The sequence below is a fragment of the Copadichromis virginalis genome, linkage group LG2, assembly GCF_057382275.1.
Source record: "Copadichromis virginalis isolate Kocher_CV1m ecotype Utaka linkage group LG2, C_Virginalis_male_GT1.1, whole genome shotgun sequence".
Lineage (NCBI taxonomy): Eukaryota > Metazoa > Chordata > Actinopteri > Cichliformes > Cichlidae > Copadichromis > Copadichromis virginalis.
Window position 1 is genome coordinate 4,175,292 of NC_140619.1, and position 26,399 is coordinate 4,201,690.

The 26,399-nt window shown below is 39.8% G+C and overlaps 1 protein-coding gene across 2 annotated transcripts in view; it reads left to right on the top strand.

The window, feature by feature from the left end:
• The window catches only part of fgfrl1a (fibroblast growth factor receptor like 1a), a 66,870-nt gene extending 40,678 nt beyond the window's left edge, over positions 1-26,192 (top strand). For both annotated transcript variants that reach the window (XM_085468626.1, XM_085468637.1), the window contains 5 exons: positions 14,120-14,197; positions 17,693-17,986; positions 21,410-21,582; positions 21,678-21,858; positions 22,958-26,192. In XM_085468626.1, coding sequence (XP_085324752.1) covers positions 14,120-14,197; positions 17,693-17,986; positions 21,410-21,582; positions 21,678-21,858; positions 22,958-23,379 — 1,148 coding nt within the window. In that variant the 3' untranslated portion in view covers positions 23,380-26,192. The remainder of the gene's footprint in view (positions 1-14,119; positions 14,198-17,692; positions 17,987-21,409; positions 21,583-21,677; positions 21,859-22,957) is intronic.
• Positions 26,193-26,399: the final 207 nt, after the last annotated feature.

Below are 26,399 nucleotides of genomic sequence, written 5' to 3' on the forward strand. Positions count from 1 at the left end.
AAGATACTTCATGAGTTGGTTTTTCGTGACTAAACCGAGGCCTCATTGTTGTATTAAGTCTGACCGCCAAGGGTCACAGTTTCTGAAAATATACCATACATATAAACAACTGCTGCAAAACGGATCTGCACTTATTAACACTCCATAAAAACCTAGCATGCTAATCACATATTGTGTATTTAAATAATATCAAATGGTGATTGAATAAGACAGGATTTGTGCTTTGTCAGCTGGAAGAGATATCACTGAACTCTCATTACCGTATATTCTTCTGGCACATTCTGGTGAATCTTTTTGCAACTACTGACTCATTGTAGCAGAAATGAGGAGGAAATAAAATTGCTATCGATCCCAGATGGAAAAATCCCGTTCCTTTAGTTAGGGCCTGGGCTCAGCAATAGGAAAACAGGTAGAAGCCCTCAATTGTGTATTATTATGTTGGTATATTACGTTTCAATACATTCAGGACACTATATGGATAAAACTATTCTGCCTTACTCTATTCTATAGGTTTAACGTGTAGGTAGGTTTATTAATGGTACACCGGTAAGCCACCTGAGAGATAATTTAACTATATATATTAGGGGTGCAAAGATACACAAAATTCACGGTTCGGTTCGGTTCAATACTTTGGTGTCACGGTTCGATATTTTTTCGATACAAAAAAATGTTCATGCCTTTTTAATTTGTCATTTATTAAAATTATAAATATATATTTTAACTCAAAAGTACAGTTTTTAAAATTAATGTTGCTGAAAGAACAAAATAATAATAATAAAAATAAATCTATCTGATCGAGAAATCACTCATCTTTGGAAAATAGAGTTTATTACAGAGAAATGGCTCTTTCCAAAATAAAAGCTCTACTATACGCTTCTTCTGGGATATATTCTCAGCAGCATATTAAACATATCAGGTCCCCATAAGGAGAATCATGTGCTAACACTGTCTAAATGACTCAGGTAAAGTTTGTAGCATGCGTGCTTGTTGTTTTTGTCTGCTTCCACTTGTCTTTGCGCTAGGATGATGTCGGCGTAAATGTGCAGTCATATTCGTTGTGTTCCCACTAGTGCTGTCAGCGTTAATCTCATTAAAATGACGTCAACGCCATGAAGCAGCAAATCTCCGTTAACAAGTTACCGCCCTGTGCGTGGAGCTGGACAGCGTCAACACCTTAACAAGATAACTGCGCTAACCCACTAGTTCCCACCAATTGAGCATTGCGTGGCACATCCGACATACTGTTTTACTTTAGTCCATGACGCGCTTACCATCAGGGTCATACGTCACATGAAAACCAAAATAGTTCCAAACGCCAGCTCTGAATGAGGGTGGGGGAGGTTCAATTTGCCATGTTGCAACGAGCTTAGCTTCTACCTTGCTAGCTTGTGCTGCGCTCAGTGGATCTGCACTCGACAGTGCAGCCTAGGCGGAGTAATCGAACGCAGATCCACCGAGCGCTCAACACAGACAGCATCGTCAGAAGAAAAGTTGATAAAATAAATAAAAAATGTTGTATTGTTCGATACATATGCGTACCGAACCGAAAGCACTGTATCGAACGGTTCAATATCGATACGAGTATTGTTGCACCCCTAATATATATATATATATAGATATATTTATATGTAGACATACACCCCTTAGATGTCGTGGATGTCTTGGTTAGCACTTGGTTACCACTTAATATGTATGCAACCATAATACCGATACAGTCCATTTAGTTTTCTATAGCAGTTGCATTTGAAAGTAATTTGAACTATGGCACAGACCTTCAGCTACTTTTTATTATTACTATCACTGTCGAGTTTCAGAAAAATCGAAGGATTGATTTTAAGTGTGCCATATTTTCCAAACAACACAGTAATAACGACGGCCCGCTAGCATGCTCTACCAAAAATAGTGCTTTGTTGTGTATCTGACGGACGAAAGCTAAACAGGTCCACTGAAGTTGCAGCATTTTTACAAACCAATTCTGGTTCATCCGTGTCATTCAACGAGCCGCTTTTGCTCTTCTCATTCTGCGTCTCCGCCATGTGCGTATGTAAACAAAGTCACTGCGCATGCGCGTTTTACCCATATTCTATCGCGATATTTCATTTTCCTATCGTTGCCCAAAATTACACCGGTATTACCATGAACGGTATGATATAGCCCAGCCCTACATCTCGTGTTTTTAAACGTACAATAATTTTCCATTAAACTTGAACTTTGGCAGCACAAGTGCGCTCCATTTTACAGAGGAGAAAATGTGTATCATAACAGCTTTCATTGATTATGAAAAATATAAATTCACTGCTCACTAGTGTTTCAAGTATAGTATTTATTACATACATAATGACACTGTGGTAAACGCATGTAATGAGGAGAAATTTGAGTTTATAGTCCTGCTTTATTCTTCAGACACAGTGTGGACAAGAGCACTGACTTGTAGCTTATAAACTTAATATGAATTAATTTAGAAAAGGATTTGTTAGATAGAGAACAAAGGGAACACTACAGTTTAATACAGCTGTACAGTGGATCTGTACTGAGAAGTCTGTAGCTGTTGCGAGCCTTTAGGGTGGTAGGATTTACTTCCTGGAACAATTTTTTATTGCCAAGCATTTTTAGCCAAAACCCAACTCTCTGGCTTAAATTAGTTACCTGGAAGCATCAGCTAATTGAGGATTTGGTGCATAGGAACTGGGAATTTTAAGGGCTTTTCTGTTCTCAATGGGTTTTTTGTTGTTGTTATTCAACACTCGTAGCTACACATGCAGTCAGAACTTAATCCAAGCAGGTTGTGCTTTCAAGAAAATGAAAAGGGGGGAGGGGGGTGCTTTGAGGGGCAAAACACACGAGCACCACAGCAGTTCAGGTCATAGCAACCACTGTTGGGTGTAACAAATGATTAAAGTTTGCATTAGTGTAATTGCATTCCATTTTTAAGTAATGCAGTAATGTAACAAGTTACTTTAATAATGCAGTAATCACATTACAGTTATGTTGTTACTTGTGTTGCAAAGGTTCTTCAGTTATCTGCATGCTGGTTGGTTAAAAAGTGTTTGTTTGTTTTTTCTTCCATTCATGTCACTGAGCAACATGAAAGTAACGAATGACTTTTTCCAGGAGGTAGTTAAGTAACGTGCTGCGTTAGTTTTTACAAAAGTGTTGTTTAAAGAACATTTAGGCCAAGTTACTGACACAAAGAACAACTAAGCAGATTTTTAACTTTTGTTTTATAAGCATTTTATTCCATGTGTGTTTTCAGTATAGACGTGAAAAGACATTTAGAAAGCTGAAGGTTTAATTAATTTTGTGTATTCGAAATTACCAGAAATTACTTATGTAAGTTGTAGACCAGAGCCGCATGTTCCATTATTGAATCCTTTTTATTCTTTTTGCGTTTTTACATAGTTTCAAAACTTACATTTGGTAAGATGATTGGTTATTTGTAGCAGGCTGGTTCTTAGCAAGTGTATCCTATATTAGACTATCTAAAGCAAAGAAATCTGAACTATTGCCACAAGGTCACTGTAGTAGGAAAGCTTTTTGTCGCTTTCTACCCAAGTGTTACTGATGAGATAGTACTCTGACTGTATTCCTTGCACTGTTAAAGCATGTATGCGCACTTGCACTTGATTAAAAGATCAGCAAAGAACATCATCGGTTTTTAGAGTTCAAGAAAATGTATATTTTGTGGATTTATGGAGTGCTCCCAATCTGTCAAACTCCGCTCTTTGTAGCCAGAAAATCTGGGTTTTTCGTATGATTAGCTTTAGAATATTTTCTGGTTTCTTCTTGACCTTACTGAGTGACTGACAGTTGGACATACAGACTCAGACATGCCACTGCGTGGTTATGAAATACAGCCAAGCCTCAGGTGAATGTAACAGATCTGACATAAACCAGACACACACGCACAGATGGTTAATCCAACAGTGGAAAGCAGCACCTCTACCTCCTCAACGCATGATGCTATGATAGTTTTTTCCTACAAATGTGTGTGTGCATGCGTGTGTGTGTGTGTGTAGACAGAGTGGAAACAGCAGGTTGCCTTTATTCATGACCATACAGTCACCCTCCTCTCTCATGCATCTACTCATACCTTACACACACACACACATACAGGTGGCTGTAATTAGTGTGTAGAGCCCATTCATGGCACAAGATCAAACTGTGGGCCGCTCAGTTTCAGGAACTACAGAGCCCTGTTCAGAGTTAGACATACTCACTTAACCACATTCATTGATGCACGCACCTTTGCTCTGTAGTCCTCATGCTGTGTTTCTAATGTGATGCTGGCATACGAGAGGCTTCCCCTTAAAATGTTTTTGTTTAGTCTGCTCATTCAAAAGAGTTCTGTTTGACTTAACAGCAGAAACTTACACACTGTGTAAGTATTTACTTCAGCGAGGAGAGAATACAGAGAGAGAAGGTGGAGAGCAGGGGATTATGGGTTAGATAAGCCTGAAATGTTCAACATCTCCAATCAGCCATAAGACTACACACATTTGGTTTTTGCTGCAACGGTAGGCAGAATCTACACAGCTGGGAACAAGGTTATGAAAGCAGGAATAATGCTGCTGGAGATAATCACACAGCTCTGAGCGGTCAGCTTTTTCATTCTGGTGATCAGGGAGCTTTCTCTGTGAGTTTATTTGACGTTTTTTTGGCATTCCGTCTCTCGGTTGGGTTTATTTAGTCTTCTGAAAGCCTTGATGGTAAAAACACTTAGTGGTAAAACTCCTTTATTTCATTGTGTTCCTTTAGTTCATCAATGATATACTTGGTAATAGTCCATAGATGTTCCGCCTTCATATGAGCAGAATATGTGCAGAACTGTGCAACTGGCCAGTCAGTTAACTTTACAAGGCTTTGATTTATTGTAAACATTGTTTTTTACGTTTTCTAAGACCTTATTTATGCAGCCAGCCTCTCCGAACAGCCTATCTCGGTCAATCAGGCCGGCTGACTCTGTTATTTGCTGCAAACGACTGCTGAAAACTCATTTCTATAGGTTAACCTCTCCTTCCCCTTCATTTTTGGCCATAGTTTGCAACCATTTGCATGTATGTGTGTAATTTGGAATGAATGCCTGCCGGTATGACTGATTACGTGTCTGTATGTTTGAGCAAGTTCACTTATCTTCAGTGTGTGGCTTTTATTTGAACTGTAAAGCACTTTGGAACTCTGTGTTTTGAAACATGCTATGCAAATAAAGTTATTATTGTTCTTACTTTATCTCCAATTTCCGAGGCCCACTACAGTATTTAAAAAAGGACTTCCCCCAGTTTCATTTGAAACTGGATCTAATATATAATAAAAAAAGGTTTTTGTCTGACGTATTTTGCTTAATAGCTAACTAAAATATGCCTTTGGTGCCTCTATTTCAACCCCACAGACAGTTCTGTGTTTAAAGCTGGCTTAGCTGTATCTGTTGGTGCAGCATAGCTGAATAGTGAGGTAAATGTTGCTAATTTTTGTTCCACTAAAACTTATGAGCTGATATGGATAAATGAGGAAAATGTTTTTGGAGCTTACTGAGTTTGGAAAAACTGAAAAGTAGCTGCTGCTGGTTTCCAAAATGATCTGCCATATGCACCTCTTTTCAAATTCATCCAGCGTTAAAAAGTTACATTGCATTCGGGACTCTAGTCAATCAGAGTCCTTACCTTGCTTTAAAATACAAAATCAGAATTAAAGATTTCCTGGATGTCACCCCACCTTTATCCTCACACACATGCACCCTGAGCCGTCTCAGATTTTCCCTTATTTTAAAACACATGCTGCTAAGGAATGCTAGGTAATCAACCCCATATTTAGATCGCCTCGTGAATTAGTTGAGTGCGTGTTTCTGTTGGATTTGTTCACACCAAATAGGTCAGAAAGCTGGAATCAATTTCCCTCCCGAACACTGATGTGTGTTCATCATATTTCAGAGTCCAGGATGGCACATCGTGTAGTCACATTTGTAAACAGCATCGTAAAGTTGCTCTCGTAAAAAAACAAACAAAAAAAGAAACTGGTGTACGGGGGCCAGTGGAAAGGGTTGGACAAGTGAATGGGGTTAGCTGGAAGAGAAACTCCATCAGGTGTTGGTGTGCGCATGTCTGCGTGTGTCTGCATTTGAGGGGTAATGAGATCAAATGTTCCTGAAACATTTCAGAGCAAAAGATGTTTTTCTTATGAGCATACAAAGATCTTTTTTCAGCTCAAAAATTAGTTATGCGTGTGTGCGTGTGTGTGTATGTGTGCGTGAATTAGTACTTTAATGCATGATGGAAAATGTCTTCACACGTCACCAGTGTGATCACTGGCCACTAAGTAGTCTGAGCTTGCAAATGTACAAGCAGTTAATATGTCATTTAAGCCAGTGTTGCTCCTCACACGGAGCAGAAGTTAACTGCAGTGTATGAGTGTCTGCCCTGTGGATACAGCTAATAAATCTCTCTCTCCATACTGTTGCCTTTTTCTCTCCAACTCTCTTTTCATCTTTCGCTCCTGCTGCCTCCTGACCTATTCAAAAAGTCAGTCGTATCCCGTCTTGTTTGCTCTCTCTCTCTGTGTCGCAGTCCCTTTCACTGTCTCTCACTCCCATGCTGTTAATAGAGGACAAAGCAGCACAAGTTGTAATCATTTCCATAAGGCTACACAGCATCTGCACAGCCAGTAGTGGAAATCTGCGTCTGTGTGTGTGCACTTTGGAATGAACTACACATGTGCACACGTGTACACTTACTGTTTTCTCTGGAGAACATGACAGCTTTATGCATACATAAAGTGACTGCTTTTACCTATACACCATGTATCAGGGGGCAAATCTTAATTGTGCAAACGTGTTGTGTAAAATGGGTTTTGGGCAAGCGAGCTAAAGGAGAGAAAGAAGACAGAACAGAAAGGTTGATGGAAAGGTAACAGAAGTTTAGTTAAAACTTGCTGGATAAGATCTGATCATTATTTTATTATCGCTTCATCTTTAAACTTTTAAACCGGAAAAATCTGATTTGGAGAAAACAAATGTCATCAGATTATCTGCGATTACACTGAATCCAGTTTATTGTTTTGTCTATTTTCTTCACATTTGACAAGTGGGCTCGATCAGATGTGTGTGCTGATTGACTCTCAGTCAACTCTAAACATTATTATACTTAAACACCAAGTAAATAACTGACCGGGGGAATACTAGACTGAAAAACATTAGTCGTTCGGTGCAGGCAGTTACTGGCATTTTGTTACGTTTGCAGATATGGGTCGTGGAGTTCAAAGAGTCAAGTTTGCACAGTTTTCAATGAGCCACACAAAAGTGAAAGAGGACTATAAGAAGAAATGTTTTGTCAAAATATCAACCCTGCTCTTAGGTGCTGTGTGTTATAGACCTAAACTCGGGCTTTTCACTCATTATTTTATTTTTATTGACACTTTCATATTTATAGCCATGTGTTTGATGAGGCTTTTGTTTGTTCCCACACACTTAGAGGATTACATGAGCTGCTATTTACATATTAAACACAAGCCATACTGCAGAATCTGTCCACAGTCCTATATTTATCTAGAGCTACACTGTGTATATCTAACCATTTATTATAATCACTTTGGTGTAGAGTTGCAACAGACTATGCATAAATATTCTGAAAAACAATGTTGCTGGAGAGAAAAGTATGTTTGGAACGTAGGCTCGAGATGCTATGGTGTAATACTTTGTGAAAAAGAAACAGACGGATGTAAAAAGAGAAGTTTTGGATGTTTCTCTCTTTGCCATTTAAGTTTCAAAAATGTGTGTAACCTTTGGTGTTATTCCATCTCCCACAATAGTAGGCTTATAACAAAAGACAGAAACCCACAACATGTGGTTTCATTGTTTCCAGAGTCTCATTGAACTGATTGAATTATAATGATAGTGTGTTTAGGTAGAGGGTCAGAGCACTGACAGGCCAAACAGCTGCCGAAGGACAAATGTTGTTTATTCTGCTGGCTCTTATAAAAGATGGGTTTGGAGGAAGATGTATGCTAACACAACTGTACTGAAAAAATGGGATTTAACATTGTCAAACATTCAGTTCTTTTTTTAGACTGCAATTTCACCCTCTTACCCAGGTTTCTTTTTTAAATTTTATTGTAATACTGTCCACTTTAAATGCCATCAGCCCATCTTGTGGCCATTATTAGATTAAATCAGTCACATAAATAATAAATAGGTGCCCTGCTCGGCCTAGTTGAAGGTCAGAATGTGCACAGGTGCCATTCTTTTTCACCACTGATAAACTAAAAGCAACCCAGTGGTCATGTGCATGTAAAGGCTGTAGTTGAATATTTTTAGCATATTATATTATTGCTTATTATTGGTAGATGAGATGAATTGCAATGCAAAATGTAGTATTTGGGCTTAATGAGTCTTTAAAACTAAAATATTTTGAACTTCTCATCCAGATTTCTAGGCACTGCGGTCTTGACTGCAGGTTCATAATAATGAACACCAAGTAGAAGCGAAAGTAATCAGTCATTGAGAACAACAAATTCCTTCCATCTATTTTCTTCTGCTTATTCAATTCAGCGTTCCTGGGGAGCTGGAGCCTTTTCCAGGGTACACCCTGAACTGGTCGCCAGTCTACTGCCAAACAACAAAGCATGCTCAAAAAAAAGGAAATCAAAGGAAACTATAACAGAGCTTTCAGTAAAGCTGTGCTATTATTAACTCAGGGGATTGGGGAATGGTCTTTTTGTACAGCCATCACATACAGAATAGAGACAGGTTTTCTTAATAAAATGAATAAAGTCTGACTGAAAACAGAAAGTTTTAGCTTGTCAAACTACATCTGTTGAAAAGAATAATATCTATATCTAATTCAATAATATGTTCAAAACTTTAAAATATGATTGAAAGCTACAAATATTAAATATTATTTCAAGGTAAACAGTTAATAATTACTGCTGATTTAGCTTCTTCTTTAAAGTGAAAATGTAATCTGTGTAATGTTTTAAGGTTATTTTGTGGTCTCTCTGATCATTTGCACAGCATGCACTGTGGTTTAGATCCAGCTTTGGTCAAAACTGCAACCCTCTACAACAGCGGCGACCCCAACCTTTTTTGCGCCACGGACCGGTTGATGCCCGACAATATTTTCACGGACCGGCCTTTAAGGTGTCGCAGATAAATACAACAAAATAAAACTAGTACCGGTACAGAAAAAAAGAAGATTTATTCATAACACACGTGAAAAGACCCAGGAAAACTGAGTTAACGATAAAAGTAATAACAAAATAACGCTGAAAACCGATGAAAACCCTGAAAACCAGACATTTCAGACCTGGGCCTCAACTCTCGCGGCCCAGTACCAAACGACTCACGTACCGGTCCGAGGACCGCTGCTCTACAATATTTAAAGGGAGCTTAAGTGAAACTAAGTCCTCCTTGGATGAAGGTTTAACTGAACAATGGTTCTCCTTTCAGTGTTGTGTAAAATGCCTTTGCTTGTGGTAGCTCCTGTCTGAAATAAGAAGTCAAACAAGTTAGTGAAGAAAGCTGTGGCTGCATGAAGCCTGAAACTATGACGATGGTCAATTTTAGAGGACTAACAGTGGTTTACAGGGTTTGTCAGACACACAAACTCACATCAGGACTGCTGGTTTTGGCCCTGAAGCTGCAACAACCAGCGGTCAGCAGAGGCTGACCTAGAAACATCCTTTTCTCTGTCGCCTCTGTCAGTGCGCCCCAGGGTGGCTGTGGCTACAATGTAGCTTGCCATCACCAGTGTGTGAATGGGTGGATGACTGGATATGTAAAGCGCTTTGGGGTCCTTAGGGACTAGTAAAGCGCTATATAAATACAGGCCATTTACCATTTACCATTTTCTCTCCCTCAGACATGCACACACATCAGCTTAATCGCACGCACGGAGGTTCTGTCCACATATCCAATGTCTCTCTATTAAAACGTGGAAGGACATGACCCTTTAGGAAAACACTGCCCCCTGGACACACTCGTAGATACATACACACACTGGACTGTGGGAGTCATATTTCTGAGCGTGCTCATGTACAATTGCTGCCTTTTCTCTAAAGACATGAAAGCAAATACAAGAAGAGGTTATACAAATACACACACTCTCAGAGGGGTATGCGGCCGGTTAAAGTGTGAAATGTAGCACGCTGTTGAACCATTTCCCCCCTGTAGATGTAGATTTAGACAAAGATGAATAAAAAGAAACAAAGAAGCAAAGAGGCGGAAAATGAAAAAGAGATGCAAAGCACAAGAAAGAGGAAGGAGTGAATGTTCAGTTCAGAGCCAGGCAGGAATATTTAAAGGAGCGCGACCATAAATTTTATACTCATTGTGGATTTGCACATCAGAAGCTACAAGCGCACATGTTTTTACAATTATGGCACTTCACAACAGGTAGCAAACTGCATACTTTCAGTGGAAAATATGGATTTGTATCCACTGCCTGTACAGACACAGAAATAAAGTCCTTGCACATCTTCTTCAAGGACTATAAATCTTCACAATGATACAGCAGAGACAAGCACAAAGATATTATGTACATGATGTTATAATTTGACACTGACCAGAAACATGTGGCCCAAAAACAGATGGAAAATACAAAAGGTAGGGCCAAAGTCAAACCTTTTCTTGTTTCTTGTTTTATTGTGCAGTGTTGGTTTAATTGTGGTTTTTAACCATAGTTTTTTGTACTTTCCAGACTCTTTTTAACCTGTTTTTCTACCATATACCTCACTAGTAGTGGAAACATTATGCTAAAGGGACACTTGGTGCATTCAAAGGTGATACCAAGGAATCACGAACAAGCATCTGTATGCAATGAGTAGGAAGTTAGTTTGGCCAATGTCCAACATTTTGTTATTCACCACTAGACCCTCATCATCCTCATCTTTGCTGTTTCTGAATATTTCATTGTTGGCAGTCCTTACACACTGGTCTTCATGTGTGTGTGTGTGTGTGTGTGTGTCCGTGTGTGTGTGTGTATTAGCTGTTGTCAGCACCAGGCAACGTATCTGGCCGAACATTAGAAGGTGGAACAAGATCAGAAGAAAGCATTTTGTTTATTAAAAGCAGCTGAAGCAGGGAGGGTATATTTTCGACTATGTGTGTGTTCAACTTGAAACAAACAGCAAAACGTTAAGTCTGCCCCCACAGCCCTGCACTCATGTAACCGAGCTGAAGAAAGGTATGAAACTGGCTCCGCTGGCAGAAACCGTTTGAAAGCCTGGTTGTTGAACGTGCTGACAGATTGCAGATTTCACACTGAAATATGTATTTTTACTCACTAAAGGGCAAGAAGACTGCAAATCTCATTCAGTCACATTCAAAACATGAACAATATTTAGTGCAGTTGAGTCTTGGTTTGTTCTTTTGTCTCAGAGTCTCTCAGTCGAAGTTGTCCACAAGCATCTTGTATTTATAGAAGTATTTCTAGTAGCTTTGTTTAAGTAGTAGAACCTGGTACCAGGTCCTTTTTAGTAGTCTCTAAAAAGGACCTGGTACCAGTAGTTCCAAGTGAGTTGAATTGAAAATGTGACGTGAACAAACTGCATGCCACTGATTGGCCAGAGAGTGACTGCATGAGTCATGAGAGTTCTTCGAAAGAATTAAATCGGCCATTTTTGAAACCCAGCAATGACAACGCTGTGATCCAATGACAAAATACAGACGTTTACTATGGGTTTAGCAGCAGGTATACCATCGCCTCAATGTCCTCCATTGCTGTGTTGTGGTTGTGTCACATACAAATGGCATCTTGGGACTCATCTGCAATGGAAAATGACCAGTCGAGTCAAGTTGAGCTGAGGTGCTAGTAGAAAAGAGAAATTGGAGACATTTAGACCTTTTTTTGCATCTCTGAAGAACAAGTTCATCTTAAATGTCATCACAGTTTTGAATTACAGGTAATAAATATTTCCAAGGTTTTAATGACTAAGTCACCGACAAGCCACAATCTTTTAATCATGCAACATAATCATTCATTTTTTGTAGTTTTTAAAGAAATATATGGTCACTTAAGTACTTTGGATATTCTGTTTGGCTGTGCCGTATGGACAGTTGAAGGTTTTTAAAGCCTTCATCTGTGAGTGGGTCTGCAGGAGATGGCGATGGGAGGGTTTGCTTTCTGGTAAGAGTGCTAAACCACGTTCCCCCTTTAGATTAGACCCCCTTGCCGCTCAGCTTCAAACACCCTGCCTTTTCTCAGAACTAGCCGTGCGTGTGGCAGGAGGGAGAGATGAAGGGGGAGTCCGAAAGAGGGAAGGAGGAGTGAGGTTTGACAGGAATACCGGCACCTCAAGTTACCATTTAGCTAAATAATGCTAGAACACACACATCTACACATGCACTGACACACCCACGGAGAAATTCATATCACACACGCACACACACCCATAGAGACAGGAGCCCCACCACGTGGACTCCCAGTATACTATTAATACCAACCCAGAAGATGCAGGTCATGTCTTGTATTTGCATTTCATGTGTTTTTTGTTCCATCATACAAAAAGTGATGCTTTAAAGACATTTGGCGCTGCATTAAACACTCTAAGCTTTCAGGTGGTCTTCTAAAATCCCCAAAAATGGTATAGACCAGCATGCACAATAAACATCACACACAGATACACACACATTCTGCAGGTGGTCCAAGGCTGTTTGGTTCCCTTTTCTATTCCTTTCATAACCAGCATCAGGTGTTGGTTGAAGTTTCAGGTTCAAGCCAAGCAAACCACGTACAACCCCCACATGTATTCTGACAGACCTGATATTGGACTGTATCAGACCTCCCAGCTCCCTGCCATCCCCTTTAAAGGCCCCTTTTGGATGCAATGACTCTATCTTGAAGCTTTCCCTTGCATAAAGGTTCAGACAGATGTTTGTGTCTTTTTGATAATCATTGGAGGAAGACGTGGAGAGAGAGGGAACCTGATACAGCAGCATTAAAGCAGTGTGATACTGTAGTGTGTGATTGAACACATTGTATGAAGAGAAAAGCTTGTTCCATTTCATTTTTCACCAAGGGGAAATTTTCCCTTTGCTACAAAGTTGAAGGACCAAATTTAAGACCACGGTTTCTCAGAGACGTGAGTCAGGGTTTAAAAACTGCAGGGCCTTGGGTAAGCATGGTAGGGGAGTAGCATTAATGTCAAGGCTTTCATTGCTGGTAAATGCACTAACTTACTGAATCATATTGTTTATCATTTGGTTTCCTGATTTAACAAGTATATGGTGGTGATTCACGGCTGAGCGGTTTAAAATTACACGGTGGAGAGCAGAACACTGGCTGGAAAATACGTTTGTGAAAGCCAGACTTCACAGTATACTGTAAAATAATTGTTCTCTAAATATTGCTTTGACTGAAATTACTCTTGCTTGGCTCTCAAGAAGCTTTTACACATTTAACTTGAATTTACCTGCCCTTCATCATTTCTAGGATTGTTTTACGACTTTTATTGCTGCAGAGATCTCACTTAAAAACCTGCATATCTAGAGTGAAAACAATGATGCTTCTGTATTTCTCCTTCCAGCTGTTAGGAGATAAAACAGTCCTCTGATTGTAATTTGCAGGAATCGAGCAAATAATCTTGATTTAGTTATTATTAATCTGTGACTCTCTTTCATAGTGTGTTTTTTGTTCTGTCCCCCCTCACCCCAGTCAGTCATGGCAGATGGCTGCCTGCCTGAGACTGGTTTGAGGGCGTCTTCCTGTTAAAATTGAGTTTTTCCTTCCCACTGTTGCCAAATGCTTGCTCATAGGTGGTTCTCTGTTTTTTGGGGTTTTCTCTATATTATTGTAGGGCTTTTACCTTACAGTATGTAGCGCCTTGAGGTGACTGAGGTGACTATATAAGTACATTTTAATTCAATTGAACTGAATTGATTTTACATTGAAACACTGGTCCTTTAGTGCAGCTGTAGCATGTAAAAACAGCAGTCAGACACCGATAAAATAAAACCTCCACTTTTGCATTCAGAAAGATGTTTATTTTACTTAAGCTGTACAAGTGGGCTGTTTAAAATAGTAACTTTAAAAACAAGTAATTTCAGCTATTGTTGTTTTTTTGTTTTGTTTTTTAATTTAGGGTCAATCCTCAAATCCCACCTCTTGTCTTCCTGTCTCTCTTTTTCCCTCACCAGATGATTCCAGTTCAAGAAATGGAGCAGGACCAGCCCACAGTGATTCTGAACATGCCCCAGAGCTTGCCGGGAAACTGGGTAAGCACTCGTGACTTCTCGGTTCTCATCACTATCGAGATATAAACATTTGAAAATGAGAAACAAGCTTAGAAGTGAAACCTGAGACAGCATACAGTAGCCGATTGTACAATAAACACCTTGCACACTGTCAGGAGGGGAAATGATGAGGGTTTCTGCCCACACACAGACACACAAATACGCGCGGGCACACATCGCGGTGGCTGTTTGTGCAAGTAATTGGCTCTGACAGAGTGGAGAGCAGTCTATTTGTGTGAGGTGTGATTTGGGCGGACGCATTCCTTCCTTTCCCCCCTCCCAAGTGTTCCTGGACCCACTTGTCATGTAGCTTAACCCTTCTTTCTTTACTTGTTGTTATCACTTCATCAAACTCTCTCACCTTCACCTCTTTCTTTTTGCTCTGTCAGTTCAGACACACTTCTGCTGCACTTCTGTTTCTCTTCTGTGGTCATTTAAGCAACCAAACATACGTTTATATATAAACATCAACATAAATTCTTGCTCTGTGTTTACAGGACCTTTTATGGCATATTATCTAAACTGAATGATAAATCATCTTAAGTGCATGCACTAACACAACAGTTACACCATATATGGTATTACGCTTGTAACCTTTTTTTTCCAGAGTTAAATGAAAAGTGAAGATAGTGGAAACACCGGAGAGTTATTTTCAGACATAAAAAGAATGGTATCAAAATAAATCAATTAAATATTACTGGATACACTGATACTAGGCTGTCATCTATCATACGTACTGACTTTTTACTGGGAGAAGAAACAACAGGCAAGAAAGTGTGTTAGTTCAATTAAAGAATCCGAGGAGTGTAGTGTTCAAACTAACTTTCAATAAGCTGTCAATCAGAATCCAAAAAGTTTTATTAACACCTCATAAACTTATAAAAACCTTTTAAAATTGAGCTCATAATCATTTTTGTTAAAAAACAGATTTCTAGTTTTTCAACAGGAATCAGTTGGAGGCAGCCAGTAGATCTAACTAAATTTAATCTTTATATAAGATAAAAATTGTGGTTTTTTTATTCTTTTGAACAAATTTGTCCTTACTTTTCTTTATTTAAGAATCTAGTTGGTATTATTAGTCTTATTAGTCCTGAAGTCCAATTCTTAACCTAAATCTTTACTTAAATCTTAACCCTAACTTATTTTAACCCTCCACAGAACCTCACCAGAACTACTCGCGTTGGGAATTATCTCGTCTATCTCAGTATAGCATCTAAAATCCGTGCTGGATTTCATACGGCTCTTTCTGTCCCTCGCACGCACGCTCTGTCCCACCGTGGCGCTCCTACTTTTGGTCTCTGGCACACCGCCTGATCAAAGGCAGTCAGTCGGAGGGTCAGCAGTATTTTTACACTGTGAAGTGTGGCGCTGAAGTGGCCCCCGAGACCCAGAACAAGCCTGCCCTTTTGCTCACTCTGGCTCTCACCTTCTCCCCTCTCTCGATCGTGGCTTTTTTTGTTCGCCCTTGCTTCTCTCGCCTCTGTGTTTTTTTCTTCGGCTTGTTCACGTGCCCTCTCTTTTACCTTTGCTTTTTATTGTTTTAACTCGGTCTCTTTATCGTTGTTTTTTCTAACTATCACTTCAAGTTTTATTTGTCTGTTCTTGGCAATCGATCAGTCTTCTGAAGCTGCTAACCTTAATATGAACTTCACTTTTTTGCCTTTCATCTGTTTTCCTCTTAACTTGTGTTTGATTTGGTTCATCTTAGACAGTATAAATCAGTTTATTTCCATTACACCTCGCCGTATTCTATTCATTTTCCAGTTTCATCTTTGTCCAGTCTAGTTCAACTAAACTTTGTTTTGGCTCTTTCCCAGACTGACCAGTTATTTTCAGTCTAAACACATGCACCGGTTGAATTTGTGTACCCATCAAAGCTGTACATTAAACTATGAATCATTGTCTCATCCAGGCTACTTTCTTTCCTCGCTCTTTGTTAGATATGTTGACTCTGTCTCGTCACAGCTCAGCTGTGGTCCGGTAGCTTTTCTCAGACTCAGGGTGCACAGAGGTGAGACTTAAAAGCCTTTCCGGTATGTTTGTTTTGTTATCCTGCCCAGCTTCAGGCCTGTCGGCAGAGAGCTGTGTTTCCACTGAGTAATGCAGCTGTACTGAAATCTCCTAATTTGAGCGCACAAACCCGTCACATAACTCTTCTCCCTGTTTGTTTATCCAGAGCTAGAATAATAACTGTGTCTAAAGAAAGAGATGAAACTGCACTAGTTTCAGGGTGATTTACCTTCCCGGTTGATGGCTATCTGCTGTGGCTAAAATATGAGGGCTGTAAAATCAAGCGCTCCTGTGAGTGCTTTCCTCTCCTGTCTACTGCTTAGGTTTTTCTTTACCTCTTTGATCTGTTTTCACTGATTGTTATGCTTTTTAAATACGATGTGTATGTATGAATAGACTAGACTGAGGTATTGTTCAGCAATGAAATATTTGTGGTACTAAATGGAGTTAATTCTTGCATTCGGTAGAAGGATGTGGATGTTTGAATAGCTTTATGCATGGAATGAATGGCTGTTCGGTGTGATGCTAGGTCACTGTCTAGCTTTTTATGACTTGTGCAATAACAACCGAGTATTTAAAGTGATGCTTCGCTCTTGTATAGCTGCTTTCTGGTTTTTAGAAAGCAGTTCCCATGGACGCTTGATTTCAAGTCCAATGCATGGCCTTTTTATGAGCAGGAGAGGGGTACCAATGTGGATCAGTGGAAAATGTGTGTGTTTTCAGTGATGTAAGTCTTCTGTGTCAGGGAGAAGAGGAAGCGATTCAAGTTTTTTTTCTTAAACAAAACAATTAGGGTTTATTACAGCAAATTACACTGTATATACCAAGAGGCACGTTGCCATATGTTGTTACAGCACAACATGGAATTCCTGGCACTGCCCGCAGAAATGACTTCAGTCTGCTTTATGCTCCTCGCACTGCAAAAACTGTACATCACTCACCAAGTCTCAGTCCTCGCTCAGTTAAATTTTGTTAACAGCAAAGCAGGTGATTTCATGGTGCATAATTTATGATTATGAACAAGCTCTGGCAGTTGGAGGGACATAAAATGAATCTGTAATCCCAAACATTTGTAATAATAAAAGGTTTTTAACAGCCCCGTGGAGGGATTAATTATCCAGAGATGGCATTTTGCAGTTATTCGTCAAAGAATGTGGGGGGGGATAATAAATAATAAACATGTAACTGTAACACAAACATGTAACACAAACTGTCAGGTAGCATAACTGAAATTGTTATGAGTTCAGGAATGTTTTACTGGTCGAAGCAACAAGATCTGTAAATTGACTCTGTAAACTATTTACGACTAACAATTTAATTTGCATCAGACCGTTTTTCCCACCTGCAGCTGACTAAGAGAGAGAAATGAAGTGTTTGTTTCTGTATGTTTTTGAGTGGTTTCAAATCAAGCTTTATTTTCTTTCTCTAATTAATGAGCATTTTTTTTCCTTCTCTTTACTCTTGCAGTTCGTCCACGTTTCACTCAGCCAGCAAAGATGAGGAAACGCGTCATCGCGCGCCCAGTAGGCAGCTCTGTGCGGCTGAAGTGCACGGCAAGCGGTAATCCTCGCCCTGACATTGTCTGGTTGAAGGACAACAGGCCACTGGTAGACGAGGAAGATGGAGCAAGAGGGGAAGGGAAGAAGAAGAGATGGACTCTGAGTCTGAAGAATCTGACGCCGGAGCACAGCGGGAAGTACACCTGCCACGTCTCCAACAGAGCGGGAGAGATCAACGCCACCTACAAAGTGGAAGTCATACGTAAGTCACCAATGCTTGGTCTCGTATAGAGTATAGATTAGCTCAGGTTATCAGGTGATGCTGAACCACATTTTCAACTTTGGTAGCCATTAGCTGAAGCCTGACGTCAGGGAGTATTTTCAAAATGTACTATCATCCTTCTTAAAATAGCAGAGACCTTCCTCAAAGGTCAGAATACTATTACAGTATAAACAGGGCTAGTAAATAACTCATCACAAGTCCTTACTGCCAGTTAGTATGTAATGCTAAACAATGGTAACCTGAGGGCCACACTCAAGCTTTTTCTGGAAATTTCAAAGGCTTCATCAGAAATAGAGATAATGCTATTAGGAGCAACAGACACCCCATCACCCTGAATGAATGTGAAACAGCACAACTAAAGGGGGGCTCAGAGTGACCGGAGCCAGCCCTAACTGGGAGTTTTATTTAAAAAGAAACCTTTAAACCTAGTTAGAAAGCTAGAAACAAGGTGTCTCCTTCTGGGAGGTGCTTCTACAGGTAAAGCGATTAAGGCTCCGCCTCCCATTCAGAAACATGCTCGTGAAATGTTCAGTGTATGCGTTATATATGGCTATATGTGGTCATCTCATGCTGTGACACATCAAAAAGCAAATTTTGGGGGAATGTGGCGTGCAAGTATTTTAGCATTCCTGCTGTTATATTATAGACCAGTAGGAATGTCTCTCACTGAAACAATAATACACATTATGCTGTACACATCATCGTTTTACTGAAGGGCCGGCGTGACAAAATAGCAGGGTTTGAAATGGGTTTTGTTTCCAGTCTTACTCACGGTACAGTGATTATGCAGGATGTCTAAGAGCATGTGATCAAAATCACTATAATTAACTTTTCAGCCATTTAAATGATTTGTTGTCAAAGAGTCTGCTGCCAGGAAGCAACCGCTCATGCTCACATACAGGCTTTATTGAAAGAGAGAATGACATTAAGATGGTAGTCATTAGCAGATTTCGCTTACAATTATGCTGTAATTGATGACTGTTAACTTGTGCTGACAAACATTTATATTTTACAGGATAAAAAGTGCTCATAATTGAGAAGGTTCTGGCTTATCACTAAGAATAGAAGGTTATTTATAAGTCTTCTTTCAGCAGCTTTTATTGATCCCCCACTTAGGGCTGCCACGATTAGTCGACTAGTCACGATTACGTCGACTATCAAAATCGTCGACGACTGATTTAAAAGTCGACGTGTCGTTTGAAGCTTTGTAAGATCACAAAAGATGCAGGAATGAGTAGTAGGGTTTAAGAGTGTAATAACGGACTGAAACAGAAGATGGCAGCACAGCATGTACAAGGATGCCAGCTGCCGTTAAACCCCGAAGAAGAAGAAGCTGTGTCCCAGAATTCATAGCGCAGCCCAGCTCAGTTTCCAACAATGGCGGCAGCTAGTTAGTTTTAATATTACTCTTATTATTCTTTCTGGGTCACAAAATAAACGTTTAACATATTTTCAGGCGAGAATGTAGCTGTGTAAACCTCAAATATCTGCTCAGTTTATCAAGACACCGCATATTTTCAAAAGCGCTCCGACGTTTTTGGAGACGTCTGTTACCCACTAGCTCGATAGCTAGCCGGGGGCTAGGTCACTAGCGCCGTGAGAACACCGGACTCCCGGCAAATCGTTTTCAAACCCACCGCTGTCTTTCGCTACTCAGGTTAAATATATATGAGTCACTTAGATAAATTAAAAATGTTATTGTTTGGCTTTTTTAGTATTTTATTTGTTCCTGAGTAAATCGGTTTGGCTGAGATTAAAGTTAGTTTTTGCACAGCTGAATAAACATCAAGCAGACAGCTGATTATCAGAAGTGTGAGATGCTGGAGAATATACTCCAGTGTCCTGTTATATTTTAGATAGCAAGGAGTTTATTAAACTTCACCGAAACAATCTGCAAACTTCATTAAAATTTAATAAACTCTAATCTTTTCTTTATTTTTAGTTAGCACAGACCTTAAACACTTAAAGCTGTAAGCTAATGATAGTTATATAAGAGCAGATGCTGCTGGTGCAATAAGCTGTATGTTTTATGTCCAATGGATGATGATCTGATTAGTCGACTAATCGCAAAAATAATCGGTGACTAGTCGACTATCAAAATAATCGTTTGTGGCAGCCCTACCCCCACTAGTGTTGTCTGTAAACATCGGTCCAACAGGTTAGAAATGTTCAGCGGGCTTTTCAGGCTGCAGTGTGATCCGCTTTTTAAAAAGAGTCTTGTTACTGTTGAGGGTCGAATGTGTGTTATGGCGACTTGTGGGTGTTTTGTGCCGTATTAGGTTGTGTTGGAAGATCGATCGACTTAGTGTTGACCTGTTTGGTGGAGAGATGGTGTCGGTTTTGTGCGTGTGTCCACTCAACTGCGTGTAACCAAATGTTATAGCTCTGTTGAGAAGCTCAAACTAGCTCTCTACACTCTCACTCCACTTCACACATCTGTTCTATATTAAACCACAGCTGTAGTCTCACACACACAAGCGCACATAAAATAAAAAGAAAGTAAATCAAGCCGCTGCTTGCTTGTGTCAGATGTGACGTTTTCTCTATCGGCTGAGATTCATCCAACTGTCCGTCATTCCCAGCTGTTAGAAAGAGAACTAGAAAAAAAGAGACACAGGGTCAGAAACCCAATAAAGCTTTTAAAAATCATGTATAACCTGTGAGTGGAGATGCAAGACGCTATAGCAGGAGCATAAATTGTGCTCGGAGGTGAATTTTCAGCTGTATGACAACCCCTCTGTATTTAAATGGAATTAACCTCAGCTTTCTCAGGGCTTGTTTCTGTTACATTAACATTTTTAAAGTCTATACCAGCACCATGAAAATTAAGCTAGCACTGCTGTTTACAAGGGGGGAAATGTATTCTTTGAACTCTTTATCAGATACAAAGAAAAGGTTTCCATATCATCACCACCACCTAGAAATTAAGCTAAGTTTGAAAGCTGGTTTTCTTTCATTAATTAATCCTGTAATCCACCAACCAAAAAGCCTTTCTCACTCAGGCTTCTGTTGCTCTCAGATTAACAGATAACGGAAAGAAGTTGATTAAGTATCTCTGCAAGGCCTCTTTTTATCAGCTGTGTGAATTGATAAAGAAGAAACAAGAGCTACAGATAAATGATCTGTTTGCATGTCTTTAGCAGACAGGGATGATGCAGGGGAAGGTGAATACAGCAAATAATCCTCTTTACCTAAATTATTACTCTCTCTGGTGTAATTTACTCCAAATAAATTGATTACAAGTGTATACCTCCTCGTTTAATTCTTAATAAAGCAGACAATTAGAAAATAAAATAATCAAACCATTTCATTTTTCACATTTTTGTAGTTTGAAGAATACAACATTAAAAATAGTTTCTGTTTATGTTTCTGCACGTTTGTCTATTTTGTCTCTTTCTTCAGAACGTACCAACTCTAAACCCATCCTGACAGGTACTCACCCTGTCAACACCACCGTGGATTATGGGGGAACCACGTCTTTTCAGTGTAAAGTCCGCAGTGACGTCAAGCCAGTTATCCAGTGGCTTAAAAGAGTCGAACCTGGTGATGAAAACAAATTTAACTCCACCATAGAGGTACAAAAAAACCTTTTCTGAAGCAAATTAGCAGCATTATTCATTAGACTGAATTCTTTTTTAACTTTGAGGTGTGTATTGATGTTTTTTCCAAGGTTGGAGACTATCACTTTGTGGTCCTGCCTCCAGGAGACGTTTGGTCACGCCCTGATGGATCATACCTCAACAAGCTTCTGATAACCAGAGCCAAGGAGGAAGATGCCGGCATGTATATCTGCATGGGAGCCAACACTATGGGCTACAGCTTCAGGAGTGCCTACCTCACTGTGCTTCCAGGTCAGAGGAAGAAACGTGCTGCCTGCAGAGACAGAATTATTAGATCTTATAGTTTACAAAGCCACAAGAACTTCACCTAAAAGTTCTTGTGTGAGCAGAAATCTGTGGCTCTTATTCCAGATGTATGCTCTTTCTTTCTTCCAATAGAGGCACAGATAACTGTAACTGTGGATACCAAGAACCGATCCATACAAGTGTTAATTATTCATTTATACTCCTTACTGCTAACCATTCTTTATGTGGAGCAGACCATAAAGGGTAGGGGGCTGGAGCCTATCCCAGAAAGGAGCAGGGTACACCCTGGACAGATCTTCAGTCTGTCACAACCACTCACTCTTAAAACCAGTTTAGAATCACCAAATAACTTAAGCCCATGCATGTCTTAAGACTGTGGGAGGAAGCAGAAGTACCCGGAGAGAACACGCAAATTCAAAACTCAAACACAGAAAGACCCCAGACTGGATTAAAACCCAGGACCTTCCTGCTATGAGGCGACCGTACTAACCGCTGGAGCACCGTGGCGCCCGAGACCAAGACTAATAAGATTAAAATATAAATAAAACAGACGATTTATGCGATTTACCTCACTCATTGCATTTCAGCCCAGTGCGATTCGTTTCTGCTTTCTCTGCTCTTCGCATCAGTTCTTACCACACACTTGACCACAACTCGTTATCTTATCGTACATGCACTAAAAAGCTTCCCGGCAAATGCTAAGCCTCATTGTTTGAGCTTCACAGTGTTTTCAGCTCACTTGGCTACTGTTTACTGTTGCTGTACCAGAAGTGAAATACTTTCAGTCTGCCCTTTGCTATTGAGCCAATTGATGTTTGAATTGAATTGAATAAACTGGCCTCATAAATCAAAATTATTCAAGCTTTTGATTCAGCTTCAAACTGACATCCACATTTCAGATGAATCCCTAGCTACAATCTGCTTAGCTAACCTCCTTTCTTACAAACCTCTGTCTCTAATGCCACCTTTATTTAACAACATGCTAGCTTACAGCAAAAAAGTATTGTAAAGTTAGTCACCATGACTCATGTAGCATGTCTTATTTCCACTTGTCATTAATGCTCTTATTTTCTCTCCGCTGCAGATCGGAAGCCTCCCCCCAACTCAGTTCCTTTACCGTTATCTCCAAGTCTCCCCTGGCCTGTGATTATCGGAGTACCAGCATGCGTCGCCTTCATCTTAGGTGCTGCCCTTCTCTGGTTCTGCCAGTTAAAACGCACCTGCTCCTCTTCTTCATCGTCTTCTGCTCTCCCTTCTGCTCAGCGTCTGCCCGTGGCCAGTCGTGACCGAACCTGCCCAACGGTCTCTCCTCCGCCAGCCAGCGGGGATAAAGACTGTCTTTCGTACGAGGACTACGTTGCCCACCAGCAGCTCCTCCTGGCTCAGGGAGGCAGCGGATTGGCTCCCAAAATCTACCCAAAGATCTACACAGACATACATACACACACACATTCACATGTGGATGGGAAAGTGCATCAGCATCAGCACATTCATTACCAGTGTTAGCAGTGAGGTTAGTAGGAAGCTTTGGTGTTTCACGTTCGGCTCTTAAATCCAGCCATCAAAATCCACACTAACTGCTGGTGTACAGAGCAAAGGACAAGGAAAGCACATGCAAAGACTGTACAAAAGCCTGGAATTATACAACTCTGCTGCAGCCACATTTTGTGCATGAACAGACTTAAGAAAAGAACAATGAAGAATGTAAAGAAATATGGTTTTTATTTTTAATCAACCTGGCATTCAGTTCATTCTGTGAGGGGAAGAAAAACCCTAAATCTGTTTTATTCAAACTTTTTATGATGTCACTTTTTTTCCTTTTTTTGCTCAAAGGTCCTATTTGAAGACACAATTAAGTGAGCAGTTTAAAGGTAACTTAAAACAACATTATATGTCGTTATCATAACCACACAGCCTCCTCAGTCACATTACAAAAACTTTCTCTTTACTACAGGATTTCTAATATAGCTACTTGTGTATATAAATGATTATGTGGTATTCGGCAGGCTATTTCCTGTTAATCTATAAAGAGCAGTGTAGCTCGTGTGTAATGTAATAGCTTAATTTCAGAGCATATCTCAGGCGTCAGCCCAACTGAGCCATGAAAAACACAAATCAAGGCAAACTCGACTATATCCTCAACCCCAGCATGGATTAGGGCTGCTTTTGTTTTCTTCTTCCAGGCTGACAGCCGCTCTGCTGAATCACCAGCTGCTATCTGGATGCTTTGCAAGTCTTGTTCATTAGACTTTAGATTTGATTCAAGGCGGTGAAAGGTCAGAAAACCGATTGCAGTAATCATTCGATCTCTTCCTGATCTCTTCTGTCACTGAAAATCCCTTTACTGCTTTGCATCGTCACCTTTTTGCCTCATTTCATTTCATTTTTTTCTGATTTTGCAAAGGTTGCCATACTGTACCCGCATAGTGCATCTACACAGGTGCTTTTTGGGGGGTTGATAAAGCCTCCCCCAATCAACGTGAAAAGGAAATAGTCTGAGTTTGAGTTGTAACCTTTCTTCCACTTTTAAGTTTGAATGAGTCAGACCTTTTTCATTCCTATTAAAACACGCTTTGTAGGCTTAGCTATGTTCTTATATTACTTATCTTTGAATTATCCTGGGCAGGGGCCTAATTGGGTAGATTAACTGAAAACACCTGGCAAAGGGTTCAACCGCCTTCACTAAAGCAGTCTCAGCAATCACACACACAAGTCAAAGGATGACATTTATCTGCATGTCTTTTTATACCTCAGTGCTCCTGGTAGGTGTAGGGATGTTCACCTGCACCCACCAGAAATAAAAACATTTACCCTGAACAGAACATCAAAGAAAAGCAGCTGCAGCAAACATTAACGCACAGCAAGTTTCAGCAGACTCTCTTTTGCTTTTTTCCTCAGGTATCCATCTCTGCGTCTGCTCGTGAATCTGACCACTTCATAAAACTGTGTAAACCGATACGCTAAGATAAGATTTAGGTTTCAGGTGTTTTACATTATGGTGCTCGCTGAGAGGCACGTTCAGCCATGTGTCGGGTTGAAACAGTGGGGGGACTCTGTCCAGAAGAGCGTAAACATAAAAAAAAGAAGGGTAGAAATTTCATGTGGAATATGAATCAGACTCTATGCTTGCCACGCCAGTCTGCATAAAAGCAACATTTCTCTCTGCAATCCTTCCTTAGGGCTCAACAAAATACAACAGCGAGAACTTTACAAGGAAATGATATATCGGAATCATCTGGTAACTTTAATGCTTGTTCTTCAATTTATTTTTGCACATAAATCTTTAATCTCAAGAATGACAATGTACAAATATATTTTTATAGAGATACTTTACTCCTGTGTATATTTTTATATTACTCACTGGTATGCCTGGCTGTGTCACCAAGAACTAGTTGCCTGCGGTGCTTTGAGTGAACGCATGTAGAACCAACTGCTGGTTAAGCCTCCGGTTGCTTGCTTTTTTCATTTTAAGTCACCTGCAGAAAAGAAGTTCAGTACATTTGATACTGTTATCTACAGAGTAATTGTACTTTTACATTATATACATCAGACTGCCTGCATATCTCAAGCATGCAACACCACACCCTGCATCATTCTTGCAGTAAGGTCACTCTCTTATTTACAGACTTAAAGACTTTTTGTACATTGCAAAAGGGAGTTCATTTAAATGCCTCTTTGACAGAAAACATCGTTTGAAAGATCTCACTTCCCTGCTCGTGAGAAATCTTCCATTTTTTCCTGTTACGCTCACCCTGAAATGTGTGAACTTTACTCTTTTTCTTCTTGTATTGGAACAGTTACCTTTCATTCTGTCACTGTTACTTGTTATATGCATCAAAGCTAATCAACTGCCAACAGACCGACTGTGTATATGTGCACTCACCACTAGTATGTACATGGAATGACATTAGTGTTGAAATAATAGACAATGTTAGTTGATTTAGTGGTTTGGACCATACAGAAGCTCTTGCAGCACATTGGCCCACGAAACGTTGTAAATGCTAAAGATAGAAAAAGAAAGTGTGCTTCTAATTTATTTTATTTTTGACATTTTTTTTATTATTATTTTTATTTTCGTATAATTGGGCATTATACTGCATGAATTGATTCTGTGTTCTAGTCATAATGTAAGCTATGTAGCAAATACCACTTTGATGTCCTTGTAAGATACTGTATTTATACATGCTGACAAAATATACAAAATTTTATTGATAATCTTTATATTGACAATGTTGTACAGTCTATTGTCATTTAGTTTTAAAATGTTTTCCTCCTATTGTAATCGTGTTATTGGTGCCATTAAAAAAAAGTAAAATCTGGCTGATTTGCCTTTTTGTTCTTAAAGATTCACTTCTGCACTGAAAGGCATTCACTGGCTGTGCTGCTGCATCCATTTTCTGTCACACAGATGCAGGCGGGGATTCCAATTTAGTCCAGCACAATACCTTCCAGCACCATGGGACTGTCTTTAAGTGAATGTCCTTCTCTAAATAGTCAAAGCTCTTTGGCTGTGCGAGCTGCAGCCA